Source organism: Aspergillus ruber (assembly GCF_000600275.1).
Source record: "Aspergillus ruber CBS 135680 unplaced genomic scaffold scaffold00052, whole genome shotgun sequence".
Taxonomy (NCBI): Eukaryota; Fungi; Ascomycota; class Eurotiomycetes; order Eurotiales; family Aspergillaceae; genus Aspergillus; species Aspergillus ruber.
This window is the reverse complement of record NW_024467348.1, coordinates 1-12,472: the sequence shown is the minus strand read 5'-3', so window position 1 is coordinate 12,472 and position 12,472 is coordinate 1. Positions and strand designations below refer to the sequence as shown.

At 46.8% G+C, this 12,472-nt stretch overlaps 6 protein-coding genes across 6 annotated transcripts; 2 read left to right on the top strand and 4 right to left on the bottom strand.

Moving 5' to 3' along the window:
* Window positions 1–53: 53 nt before the first annotated feature.
* Window positions 54–1,248, bottom strand: EURHEDRAFT_406988 (uncharacterized protein; the record flags this gene model as incomplete). Its single annotated transcript, XM_040780493.1, has 5 exons — window positions 54–291; window positions 491–727; window positions 761–840; window positions 894–939; window positions 998–1,248. 5 exons carry the CDS (start codon window positions 1,246–1,248, stop codon window positions 54–56), a joined length of 852 nt encoding a protein of 283 aa, XP_040633994.1.
* A 720-nt stretch (window positions 1,249–1,968) lies between these two features.
* Window positions 1,969–2,537, bottom strand: EURHEDRAFT_417532 (SDR family oxidoreductase). The gene has a single exon (XM_040783223.1). The coding sequence runs from the start codon at window positions 2,236–2,238 to the stop codon at window positions 2,008–2,010; it is 231 nt and encodes a 76-aa protein (XP_040633993.1). The 5' UTR covers window positions 2,239–2,537; the 3' UTR covers window positions 1,969–2,007.
* A 25-nt stretch (window positions 2,538–2,562) lies between these two features.
* EURHEDRAFT_390441 (short-chain dehydrogenase) lies at window positions 2,563–3,920 on the top strand. The gene is made up of 4 exons (XM_040779833.1): window positions 2,563–2,957; window positions 3,027–3,122; window positions 3,185–3,510; window positions 3,567–3,920. Exons 1-4 carry the CDS (start codon window positions 2,837–2,839, stop codon window positions 3,750–3,752), a joined length of 729 nt encoding a protein of 242 aa, XP_040633992.1. The 5' UTR covers window positions 2,563–2,836; the 3' UTR covers window positions 3,753–3,920.
* Window positions 3,921–5,121: 1,201 nt separating this feature from the next.
* EURHEDRAFT_519233 (RTA1 domain-containing protein) lies at window positions 5,122–5,984 on the bottom strand (the record flags this gene model as incomplete). Its single annotated transcript, XM_040786765.1, has 4 exons — window positions 5,122–5,481; window positions 5,553–5,767; window positions 5,826–5,889; window positions 5,919–5,984. The coding sequence occupies 4 exons, from the start codon at window positions 5,982–5,984 to the stop codon at window positions 5,122–5,124; spliced, it is 705 nt and encodes a 234-aa protein (XP_040633991.1).
* A 1,180-nt stretch (window positions 5,985–7,164) lies between these two features.
* encD (Fe(2+)/2-oxoglutarate-dependent oxygenase encD) lies at window positions 7,165–8,313 on the bottom strand (the record flags this gene model as incomplete). The annotated part of the gene is made up of 3 exons (XM_040787012.1): window positions 7,165–7,499; window positions 7,561–8,036; window positions 8,087–8,313. Coding segments are annotated over 3 exons (994 nt in total), but the record flags the coding sequence as incomplete, so codon positions are not given.
* Window positions 8,314–8,551: 238 nt separating this feature from the next.
* encC (anthrone oxygenase encC) lies at window positions 8,552–9,410 on the top strand. Its single transcript, XM_040785957.1, has 2 exons — window positions 8,552–8,685; window positions 8,743–9,410. Exons 1-2 carry the CDS (start codon window positions 8,625–8,627, stop codon window positions 9,231–9,233), a joined length of 552 nt encoding a protein of 183 aa, XP_040633989.1. The 5' UTR covers window positions 8,552–8,624; the 3' UTR covers window positions 9,234–9,410.
* The last annotated feature ends 3,062 nt before the right edge of the window (window positions 9,411–12,472 follow it).

The following is a 12,472-nucleotide window of genomic DNA, read 5'->3' as shown; positions in this document are numbered from 1 at the left end:
GTTTTGATTAATCCAGGCCCAAGAAAAATCTACTTTTTTATACAGGGGGTCCGTTAAGGCTGGATCTCGGAACTTTTGAATTTTTCCGTATCTTCCGTGTTCCGTTCCGTTCGGTTTTTCTTGTAGATCCACTGAGCCGGGGTACTGTAACCATTCATGCTAGGGCATATGCTATTTATGTATCCTTGTTCATATGCTAACTGAGTCCTGCCCACAATATATTCGTTTTGCTTAGCGTGGCTCTTAACATCAGTGTCATGGCCTCGATGCAAGAACAGGGAACGCCTAACACTGCGTTGTAGGTATAACAAGCGCCTGGAGACCATCGATGTCTGGGACATGTCCTTGCAACCAAGGATTGAGTATAGCAATCGTGATAATAACCATAGAGGCATAAATACTAAGCCATGGTCATTCATTTCAAGGGCAATGGGGGAAGCACCCATGAATGGATCACAATCTCCGTCGAGGCCTTCAAGGAGGAGCTCACTGCTCTGTGGATGGTTCCATCATCTTGACTATCAGAGGCACACGCGACGTAGTTTGCTTGCAGCAGGTACTCATGGCCTTCTGCGTACATTGCGTGGTGGACACGGTTAAGGAGTCGGCGCGCAGAGAAGCATTGGGCGGGCTCCCACTTAATGGAAGGTTTAGCTTGTCGACAAGATTCTCCACGCCACTTCGCGGTAGGTGACTTCCTGCGACAAGGTTACTATGCTTGGCAGCACTGTATACAACAATAATCGAACGGTACACTCACCATTCAAGACCAAAACTTGCCCAGTATAGCCTGATGAATGGCTGAGATCGTGCCTCACCATTTTCTGGCGACGGTTTGAACTGAGTCACATGGTTACCATATGCCCTCATATCACGCGAGCAAGCAGACTTACTTTATCTACAGACGCTGGAAACCGGTCGACGCCATGTGACGAGTTTCTAGGCGTCCAATGGTTGACCAAGATGGTTATAATACAAAGCTACGAGGCAAAGATACCGTGGAAGGACAACCATGGTGATTGAGGTTCTTAGGTAGGTCTCAACAAGGATAGTCAATGCTGGCAAGAAATAGGTACTCCGTGGTGACCAGTCTGCATCATGTACTTCAGGACGTGGTGCACCTGCAACTTCTGCCAAGGCCAGCATCAATAGGAGCAAAGCAGATTCCAAGGATGGCTCTAAAGGGGTTTGAGTGAGGGAGTGATACTGTGTGGCATACTCGTCATAGTCAATGATTGGATGCTGCATATTAACCGATTGAAAGTTCTCCAACCACCGACTGCAGCAGGTCCAACCGCTTCCCCACGACCGATAACGAGGTCTCTAGATCAGATCTGGAGCAAAAAATTAGTACATAAAGCTTTAGCAAATGTTTTTTTATGGCGCTACTACCTGCGCTGTTCCACGTCAATGTAGCGACACTCCACATTGACCGCCTCGCAGTTGGAGCACACCGGCCTTCACCCATCGCAGCGTCATTTTCTAGGGTTTGAGTGACTAGTCGGAAGAAGTACACCTGTGCAGTATGCTGGTGAATGGAATTTACCGCTGGCGGCAAAATTTGCATGCGATAACGGCCCTCTGGCGAGGCGTATGCTCTATTTCACCCGATGGCATTCTTGCTTGTTATGTTTATTTGAGCACTGGCGGATTAATGCCGCCATTCTGAATGACTTACGTGCAAGCATATTGATTTCTCGAACTGATAAATTCATTAATTTATCCAGACATAGTTGTGGTTGCTTTCATGATTGCCAATTTCAAAACTCGCTAGGGACCTATATAACCGACCTAGGTAGTGAAGCGGAGTCCGCCATTAGCGCACATCACACTACCCATACACCAGGCTGAGTCCTCCGTGCACAGCATTCCAACAACACCTGCAACTTCGGTCCAATAGGCCGGATGCCGACCACCCATCTTCTCCTTCGCAAGCTCCACCAGCGAGTGGCCATCAGCACCCTTCCTCAGAGAGGACAAGGGACAATTCAACTGGAGAGGCTGCATCTATTTCCAGAACTTTTCCCGCAGCAAACTACATATCTCCCTCCACAGAACTAACCGTGGCCCTCTCCGCCAGCTCACGGCCAAAGTTTGCGTCATCGATTCTAGGGCTGCCTTGGTGCCCCGGTAAAGAGTATGGGTTGTAAAGCCCATGGACGAGGCCACTGATGAGATGTTGACCATATGACCGGAGCAATCATGGGGTAGGTAGGGGAGCACAGCTTGCGTGACCATGATGGGCGCGAGAACATTCACCGCATACACCTAGTGGAACTCCTCGACGGGGACCTTCTCCAGCGGGTAATACCCACCCACGCTGGCGTTGTTGATGAAAATGTTAACCAGAAGCTGGCCATCCTTGCTGCAGTGTCGGGCTGGCCAAGGTTGGCTTTGACGGTATGGGCCTGGACGCCGTGATGCGTGGTGAGTTCCGAGCACAGGTCTGCAGTGAGTTTCAAGGATTCCGAGATGTATTCGAGAAGGCTTTCATATTCTCATTTCATACGGAGAGGTGGTGTTCATCATGAAGCGGGTTTGCTCGGTTCCAGCTTTGCAGCCCATAATTCTTGTTGAAGGCGGCCTGCAGACGTATTCATCGCGCTGAAAAACGACTCCGCAGTTGTACGTCGGAAAGCGGCCCGCCGAATGGAACCCTACAGACCATGAACAGAAATACGAATCCATGTAAAGGGCGGGTCGCCCAGCTGCCAGGTGATATAATAGCCCACTTATCTTGTTGGGGTGAGGCGATACACCTCGGGATTTACAAATATGAGGTCCCTTCTTGCTATTGATTTCTTTAATCTACCAAGTCAGCCATAGAATTCATACCATGAGCAATACAAGCGATTGCAACGTTCACGGCCCAGAATTCCGTGAGGCAAAGCCCTCACAGGGTCATCCGGCACGACCTGCATCGAAGCTCTTTCGTCTCGACAATCGCACCACGATCAGTAATAATACCACCCGAACTTTTTTGCAACCATGCTGACCACAAACCCATCCGGTCGCCGGCGCAACAGGTTCCTTGGGCACAACACTGGCAATTGCCATTCTCGAGAGTGGTGCTGATATAGTTTGCCTGGATATTCCCCCCACTCCTACCGCTGCAAATTGGAGTCAGTCTTTCTCCATTTTCTCCTATATTCTCATCAAACTGACTACCTAACCCAAATCACAGACAAAGTCGAAGCTACCGCGACGAACCATGCAGGCCAACTATTCTACTATTCTCTTGACATAACAGATGAAAATGCTGTAGCTGAGACTTTTGCCACGTTTGGCCCTACACTGCGATACCCCCTAAAGGGTCTGGTTTCTTGCGCGGGACTGTCGCTGAATGGAACGTCGACCGATTTCCCTGCTGCGTCGTTCTGCCGGATGCTAGATATAAACGTCACGGGAACATTCCTGGTCGCGCAGGCCACGGCTCGGGAGATGGCGAAGACTAGATCCACTGGAAGCATGGTCTTGGTGGCGAGTATGAGTGGATACGTATCGAACAAGGTACCACATACCCGACCCTGACTACCTCATCTTACATTCATTAACACATAAACCAGGGCGTCGACACCGCCGGCTGCAACGCCCCCAAGGCAGCCATTTACCAACTGACGTGCTCCCTAGCCGCCGAATGGGGATCCCGTGTTGGAATACCACTGATCCGAGTCAACTCCCTCTCACCCGGATACATTCGCACCGCAGCCACAGCTGAAGCGCTTCAGAAGCCTGGGATGGAGAGTCAGTGAGTTGGGGATAATATGTTGTTCCGGCTAAGCACGGTGGATGAGTTTCGGGTGCCAGTGTTGTTTATGTTGAGCGATGGGAGTAGCTTTATGACCGGTGCTGATTTGCGGGTGGATGAAGGGCATTGCTCTTGGTAGGAGTCTATTTATGCTAGTTGAAGGAGATTTGGGATCTCATCAGGTTGTCTGTTCTATGTGATTGTACTCTTTGAGTTGGTCGATAGGTAGAAATAACGACGCTACAAGAACTGCCATCCGCTGATGTGAATGTTCTTGTCAAATATCATTGTACTCATGCCCTCGTGACAGAACTCCGAATTCACACATCGTTTGAGTAATTTCCTGTTACAGACAATGCTTGGTGAATCCGCAGTTGGCTGGTTGACCTATCTGGGATGGCCGCTTGCATTGGCTGATTTCGAGGCGCTCAGGGGCGTGAGTTAGGCCACCGAATTTGCGCAGCGCCATTACGTTCTGTTGTAGAGATCCAAAAAGCTGCCCTAGGGCTTCGTTTGCAGCCTGGCCGGCAGATTGTAATGGTTACCGTAGTTCGCCCTGGTTTAAACAACAACGCAAACAGTACAGCCTATCCCATAAAATCTACTTTCTAGGTCCAAGATCCCTCGCACATTTCAGTATGGATCGCTAGACTTCCTATAATGGACCCCTCATGTTGTCTTCATTTCCTGACCTAAAGCCTCAGTTTGATACTACCCCATTTCTTCGCTCTTCTCTGCTCGGCAATCTCTTTCTTCATTTCCATCTGGTACTATGAATTATTCCCTACCCCGAACCCTCTCATTTTTAACGTCTTTTTCCATATTTACTCTCTGCCTGCCCGTGGTCGTACTTTCCCACTAAAAAAACGACGCGTCCCAACACGCTGATCGTGGAGATGATCTCTCCATGAACAATGATCCAAAGTATTTTTTTTTTTTCAGACCAAACATCTGCGCTCGGAGCGATTAGGAAACCCAAGGCGGAGAATATCACTTGTTTCTCCAGCGAAGGTATGTACGAATTTCACTACACGCTCTCATAATCAAGGGACCTTTTTAACTGCTATGTGTGTTTAGGTACCTCCCGCGAGCTCGAAAGTGACCATAATAAAGCGAGCAGCCTTGATATAGGCCTTGAAGGGTTACCTAAACTATATAAATTTTGATTTTGGGCGCAGAATGACGAAGTACTGAGTCGTAAATCGGCCTCCCCTCCATGTATGGATGATGGCTTGTATTATGAAAACTTCAACTCTGAGCTCGCTGGAGCAGATATGCGCCTATGCGAAGTTACAGATTCCCAAGTCGATAAAGCTAAAGGGAGAAAAAAGAGAGAAAAAGTCTCCTTAAACCCCCCCCCCCCAACCAAAACATCAACTCAACTCACTTTCGCTTTCAGCAAAGGATCCCTTGAGCGGAAAAACGTCTTCGGGATGGTAGTAATGAAAGATAGCCTGCACAACAGACATTGGAATTGTATAAAACACATTTAGAAACATCCCATGACTCATCAAATAACCATTGTTGTCCTGGCAGAACTCAACGATGCGATACAGACACCGAATGATGATCAGCGCTGACACCATGAAGAGCACGTACAGGAGAACCCCGTACGGCATGTGAAGTGTACGGACTCCCTTGGATTTCTCAACCCGCTGATAAGAAATAATTGATACAGTGGAGAATACACCGAAGAAGATCAATTGGACGAACAAGCCAATGATCGTTATATTCTGGCCCATTTTGCCATCGACGAGATAGCCATCATTCCGCCTCCGCTGGCCTGAAGAAGGAATGCAAAGACATCCCTGAGGACTAATATCTTGGTCACTTTTGCGGGCGATATGATGAACAACTCGGGTGATTGGGTGTAGAGTACAATCCGTCCGTATATCATATAGATGGTGGCGGCGTAGAGAGAAGGTGGCAGGAGAAGACAGATATTCTGGACAATGTAGGGCCCCAGAGCGGTTGTGTCTTGAGAGGATACGGCACGGAAGATGTAGCCCACTATCATCACTGATTGTTTGAATAGTTGTGAGCGGTGAAGCAGTTGTGATGGGATTGATGCTTTAACCATAGAACTTACTGACTGCCCCGATAATAAAGGTTGTGAAGAAATAGCATTTGAACTTCCATAGCTGAAAGACATGAAAACCAGTACTTGCACCGTAGATATGAGGGCGATAACCGCACCTACTAAGGTGGGACCATAATCATAGAATGACCAAGCCATCTTATATAGAGAAGTGTTACCACATTGACTGTAGGAAGAACAGGCAAGTTTAACTTCTGTAAGAGGGTCAATGGAAAAGAAATAGACAGGCCCAGCATTTATATAGCTTGGACGGTGGCGCCGAAGCTATTTCAAGCGCCCAATTATTATATTTGGCGCTGCTAAAATTTCTGGCTAGTACTAGTGTAGCTCTACCCCAAGAGAACTCTCAGACGGCGGAAAGGGCCCGAAGAGACAATTAATGGGGACTGGAAGCACTGGAAGAGGCGACTAGAACAGGAGAAGGATAGCAGAGAGGGTAGCCTAAGCTGAATCACCAGCTTAGGCCACACCCACCCTGCTCTGAAACACAAGGAGAACACCGTGCTCGAAAGCCCTGCGCATACAGGCGGTTTGGGGCGAGGAAAAGAACCAGAAATATTATAGAAGGAGGCTAGTGCCTCAGGAGCTTATAGGGATAAGAGACTGTAGAATAGCTACCAGCCTCAAGTCCACGAATAAGGGTCTATCATATCTCTAGGGCTCGATATGGACAATAAACTTGAAAAAAAAAAAAAATAATAATAATAATAATAATAATATTGCACTATGTAAGAAGCAAGTCCCCGCAAATAAGGTATACTCATGCAAATATATGCTGAAGGAAAGTAAAATGAGGTAGTAGACGCTATGCATTAAAATATTATTCTATACGAAGGAAATCCTCTGAAAATCGAGGGCACCTCCACTATCTTCCCCGAATGTCTCTCCAAACGATTAGTCCATGGAGTTATATCTCCGATAAGGGTGTATTTCACCATCGTTTCTGATCACATATAGTGCCCAGTCACACGATAGATTTGCTCATATTCACTAGCAATTTTATTGCAATAGAATATAGGGATAGGAAGTTGTTATGTCAGAGAAGGTGCGAGTAATTTCTTTGAACAACCGACGTCATTATCCAGAACCCTTCATAGGGAGCTCTAGACATCCTGCTTCTAGGATCAGACATGACCAATCTTGCGAGTCTCATCAATGAGATGGACTAAAAGCTGATGATGTCTCATGTGTAAGCTAGCAGTACCGTTTCACCATATGTCGATTCAAAAACAAGCAAACAAGCCCGCATCAATAGACCCGGGTTGAAGAGCACTACAGTCTTGACTTGACATATCCATTGCAAAATAGACACCTCACTCTGGAAAGAAAAGTATTATATTCCTAGAAAAACCCAGACAGCATCTATTTCTTCGCATTTGATTGTTTGGCCCTCTCCACAGTTGCCCTCATTGCTTCACCAACTATATCCGAAACTGTGGCAGGAGGGTGCTTTGCCGGTGCGCCCTCTTGCTGAAATTCGGACAAGCATTTGCAGATATAATTAGGATTTCCCGTGAAGAAAAAGGGGATTGAGTAGCGCTCTAGCCCAGTCTCATTGGTGACCCTATGGAGGGCAGACTTGTAAGTTTCGTTGGTCATTCGCGAGAAGAGGTTGGCCAGGTTAACAACATATGCCCCGGGCGTGGGCTTGATCTGTAAGAGTTGTGATGAATGAATGTTAAGCAGACAAACAATGGGAAAGAGAGAGACGTACATCTAACCATTGACCTGTGGGCTCATCTAATACCTGAAGACCTCCAACCTCGTCTTGCAGCAGAATGGTAATTCCACTGTAGTCCCGATGAGCACCACAGCCCCGCGCATTGTCATATGTTTTCGGAGGTTGGGGAGGATAATGGAGATATCGCAATGTTGCGACTGCCTCATCTGTATAGGGGGCAAACAAGCCCTCGTCGCCATTTATCGTGAGAGCAAGTACAGCGATGATATCCTTTGCCAGCTGGAATACAGCATCATAGTATTCCATTGTAGTGCACTTGAACTCCTCCAAGCCATCAAGCGCTTCAGGCCACAGATTGGGCCCACAGTTGAACCTCTTTTCGACACAGTATGGATGATGCACAGGGAGATCTTGGCCAATGAACAAGCCCTCTTTTAAGTCAGGGCTGCTTCCCGGTTGGGACATATGGGATTGCATGACCTCGTAGCCGCGGTTGAAGGGGTTCTGGCCTATGAATGTTAATGCTATGCTCTTCAAGGATCGGAGTTCTTTTAAATACTTCGATTAATCTTCAATTTTTCCTCGAGCGGGAGGCTGAAGAAGCGTTCGGCACAGCTCATCGTACGAAGCTGCAGCTCCCGGGAGATGCGGTGGCCGGTGATTTGGAAGAAGCCATTTTTCAAGCAGCACTCCCGGACATTTTGTACTAGCTTGGCTTTCGCTTGACTGTCGCTACTATAGAAGACAGAGAAGTCAAGAATTGGGGGCTCTTGTGGGGGGTCCATAGTAATGGAGTAAGAAATGATGAGCATATACAGGCAGGCAGGTGGAGGCTGTATTTATACATGAAACAACATCCCTCCCTACCTTCTATATTCCAACTGGCGAGTAAGGATGATATGCTTAAAATGAAGTCATTGTACATTTGTTTGGCATAATCACTTGACACAACATTTACTAAGCACCCTTTGCTTTTTCCTTCTCTCTATTTACTTTCTGTCTATTTGCTTTCTGTCTGTTTGCTTTCCGTCTGTTACACCATCACACCACAGGAAATATAGGATCAATTAGACTGCCACTTGTGGTTTATTGCTATAATGCCAACTTATCAGAGCATCATCAAAATCGCCGCAGTCACTGGCGCCCTCTTTTTATCAGGTTTGTTCCTTCGCATACACCATCTGCCCAGCACAGAATAATACTAATCCATCACAGGCGGTATCACTGCCCATGGATCAGCTACAGTTCCGGCACTGCTTGAATCCATCTCAGAAGATGGCACCTCCTCTCACGCAATGGTTCAAGTCTGGCGGCGAGTGTACGAGCAAGGACACGCAAATAGCCCGAAGGTTGTTGTTCTGACCACATTCGGCTTCGCATACGCGGCCTGGGGTGCCAATAACCAGCAAATCTCGACACGAACACCGATACTGTTGTACAGCGCTGCTGCATTGCTGGTCGTGGGGGTTGTTCCCTACACGCTCATCTTCATGGAGAACAGCAACCGCAAGCTATTAAAGAGAGCGGCAGAAGCCAAACACTATTCGTCGTCTTCTGCGTCTAGTGAGGAATGCCCGGAAATTTTGATTGACCAAGAATCGAACGAAGGACTTCTTAGACGTTGGAGGGCTCTGACATTGACTCGTGCCTTGCTGCCGATGACTGCGGGTGTCTTGGGACTACTGGCAATTACGCACTATGAATGAATTTTTCAAGCCTTGTGAGGCCGAGCTCTAATAGAAGAACTTTGTTATATCAGAGGTGGTAGGAGTTGGGTTACCTGTGGAGGCTGTGGTCCACATCTGGCAAGATATCCCACCACAGTAAGAAATGCTGTTGGTATATTTTCTTTCAAGCAAATATAATCAAAACAAACCCTTGTCTCATGCTTCTTGGTATACCGCATTCCACGAATCCAATAGTGCGTAAATTCAGGCAAAGCTTACGTACATCGCAATCTATAGGCCAGATACAGGTGGTAGTAAGCGTGTGGGGCAAAGGTCGTGTCAAGCACGGAGTTAGATAAAATAGTCACCTAACTATGCAATTGCGCTTACACTCACTTACCCCATTATTGAAGCGAATACCTATAACATGACCCACATGCGAATGTCACACGGGCGAATGTCACACGAAATTGCTCCGACGCGACTTCTGACTTCTATCACAAATATCACCACAACCAAATATGCGTCAGAAAAATGATGAAAGCCAAGTAATATTGGCCCTTCAAGCTATGCAAAATGACAAAAAACTGAGCGCTCGAGCAGCTGGAAAGATCTATCACATGGATCATGAGAAGCTTAGTCGCTGCCAGCGTGGCATGCAATCACAATGCAATATATCAGCCAATTCACGAAGGCTCACTGATTTAGAGGAATCAATGATTGTTGAACACATACTTGATCTAGATTCCAAAGGGTTTCCTCCTCGGTTGTCTGGTGTGGAAGATATGACCAACTGATTACTTGCAACACGCGATGCAGGATGTGTTAGTGTAAACTGGGCCAGCACCTTTGTTAAATGGCACCCAGAGCTCACAACTTGTTTTAGTCAGAAATATGACTATCAGAGAGCTCTATGTGAAGATCCAGAGGCTATCCATCATTGGTTCATGCTTGTTCAAAACATAATCGCGAAGTACGGCATCCAGGAAGCGGATATTTATAACTTTGATGAAACTGGGTTCAGATGGGAGTGATCTCAACTACAATGGTTGTCACAAGCCCCAAACAACATGGAAAGGCAAAAATAAAACAGCTGGGCAATCGTGAATGGGTCACAGTGATCCAGGGAGTTAATGCTCATGGCTGGGTGATCCCGCCATACATCATTGTCAAGGGTCAATATCACCTTCTTTCTTGGTATCAGAATAGCCAACTGCCAATGGATTGGGTTATTGGTACATCCGAAAACAGTTGGATAACAAATAAACTTGGCTTGGAATGGATCAAGCACTTTGATGAATATACAAAAGCCCAAACAATTGGTTGTTACCGTCTCCTGATTCTTGATGGCCATGCAAGTCACCACTCAACTGACTTTGAGCTTTATTGCAAAGATAATAAGATTATTACACTTTGCATGCCTGTGCATTCATCCCATATCCTCCAGCCTCTTGATGTTGGATACTTTAGTCCCTTGAAGATTGCTTATGGTAAGCATATTGAAGGGCTTATGCGGGCGCGTGTCACCCATATCACTAAAGAAGATTTCTTTCCTGCATTTTACACCGCATACCAAGCCACCATGACAAAGAAAAATATCAAAGGTGGCTTTCAAGGGCCTGGTCTTATCTCTCTTGAACCTGATAGAGTAATATCTAAGCTTGATGTCCAATTTAAAACAGCAACACCGTCGAATTCGCGGCCGACTAGGTCCCATAGCTGAGTTTCCAAAACACCAAATAACCCAATTGAGGCGTCATCCCAGACAAACCTTATCAAAAGCCAAATCTCTTGTCACCAAGATAGCTCTCCATCATCAATCCTGAATGCTGTTGACATCCTCGCGAAAGACACAAGAAAGATAATGCATAAGATGGATTTGATGGAAGCAGAGATTTGTGAAATTCAGGCGGCAAATGAGGCCCTTAGCAGACGCCGGAGGGCTAAAAAAACATGTCTAAGGAAAGGAGGGTCGCTTTCTATACAGGAAACTCAAGAATTAGGGGATCAAATGGAGGTTGAGGTGCAACTGAAGGAGGAAACATGCAATGGGGCTGGTTGGCAACTGCAGACTAAGACACGCGCACAGCGCTGTGGCAATTGCAGAAAAGCTGGACACAATGCACATTTCTGTCAGATAATAGTAGAAATATCTGAGGAAGGCGATTCTGAGTAATTCTAATGGAATTATGTGCACTGGTGGAAATATTGGGGTTAAAGTCATGGCGGAGCGATTTCGTGTGACATTCGCCTGTGTGTGACATTTGCATGTCGGTCATGTTAATTAGAACACCCAATTTATGGATGACTTATGAAATTATGCACATATATGCAATCAGACATAGTACGATATCTTGCTAAATAGAAAATAGGCACATACGACCATAGGGTGTGGAGAACAGGACTTCCCGTCTGCTCAGCCGTGCTTAAGCCAGTAGCTCCACATGGTGAATAGTTACAAGAGCCCTAACTCCAATATTCTCCAGAACAAAGAAGTGGGGCTGGTATGGGTGATAGGGGTGCGATCTTTATAGCTTCTAGCATCAAGGGTGCGATGTTGACACCGGGGGTGCAATACAATATTCTAAAATTGGAAGTTCTCGCACTGGGGGTGCTCAGGATCGTACAGATGAGCGGAGACTGGAATCAAAGGCGAAATGACTCGAAAATGACGAGAAATAGCAAGAGCCCCCAAAACCCTTTGATTGTATTCTGTATTCATGCACTCTTCCCCTGCCTTGACATTTTGGCCTTGCTCTCTCCCCTCCATACGCACGTGATTATTATTCAATCAAGTTCATTGTCTATACCGAGTCCTAGGGCTATGATAGACCATGATTCATGAACTCAAGGCCAGCAGTTATTCTACAGTCTCTTCTCCTCATAGGTTCCTGAGGCGCTAGCCCCCTTCTACACACTTTCTGATCCTTTCCCTCGCCCCAAACCGCCTGTATGCGCAGGGCTTTCGAGCACGGTGCTCTCCTTGTGTTTCGGGGCAGGATGGGTGTAGCCTAGGCTGACTCTCAGCTTAGGCTACCCTTCCTGCTACCCTTCCCCTGTTCTAATTGCCTCCTCTCGGAGTACAAAACGCCTCCACCCCAACATCTCAAGACATGGGCACCACCACCCCAGGAGTACCGCACACGGAGTTAGGAGTTGACTGTGAACTCACAGTCAAGATACGTGATGAGGCAATGCGCGCTGACCTGAAGAAGCTATCTTCAATCAAGATTGTGGAACGGGCTGAGAGAGCACGAGAAAGTGCAGTCAAAAAGTCA

Coding starts and splice junctions, on each gene's coding strand:
- EURHEDRAFT_417532 (XM_040783223.1), bottom strand. CDS start 2,238: ATGGTCACGCAAGCTGTGCTCCCCTACCTACCCCATGATTGCTCCGGT.
- EURHEDRAFT_390441 (XM_040779833.1), top strand. CDS start 2,837: ATGAGCAATACAAGCGATTGCAACGTTCACGGCCCAGAATTCCGTGAG. Junction 3,123..3,184: donor TCCTACCGCTGCAAATTGGA/GTCAGTCTTTCT, acceptor CCCAAATCACAG/ACAAAGTCGAAGCTACCGCG. Junction 3,511..3,566: donor GTGGATACGTATCGAACAAG/GTACCACATACC, acceptor CACATAAACCAG/GGCGTCGACACCGCCGGCTG.
- encC (XM_040785957.1), top strand. CDS start 8,625: ATGCCAACTTATCAGAGCATCATCAAAATCGCCGCAGTCACTGGCGCC. Junction 8,686..8,742: donor TGGCGCCCTCTTTTTATCAG/GTTTGTTCCTTC, acceptor AATCCATCACAG/GCGGTATCACTGCCCATGGA.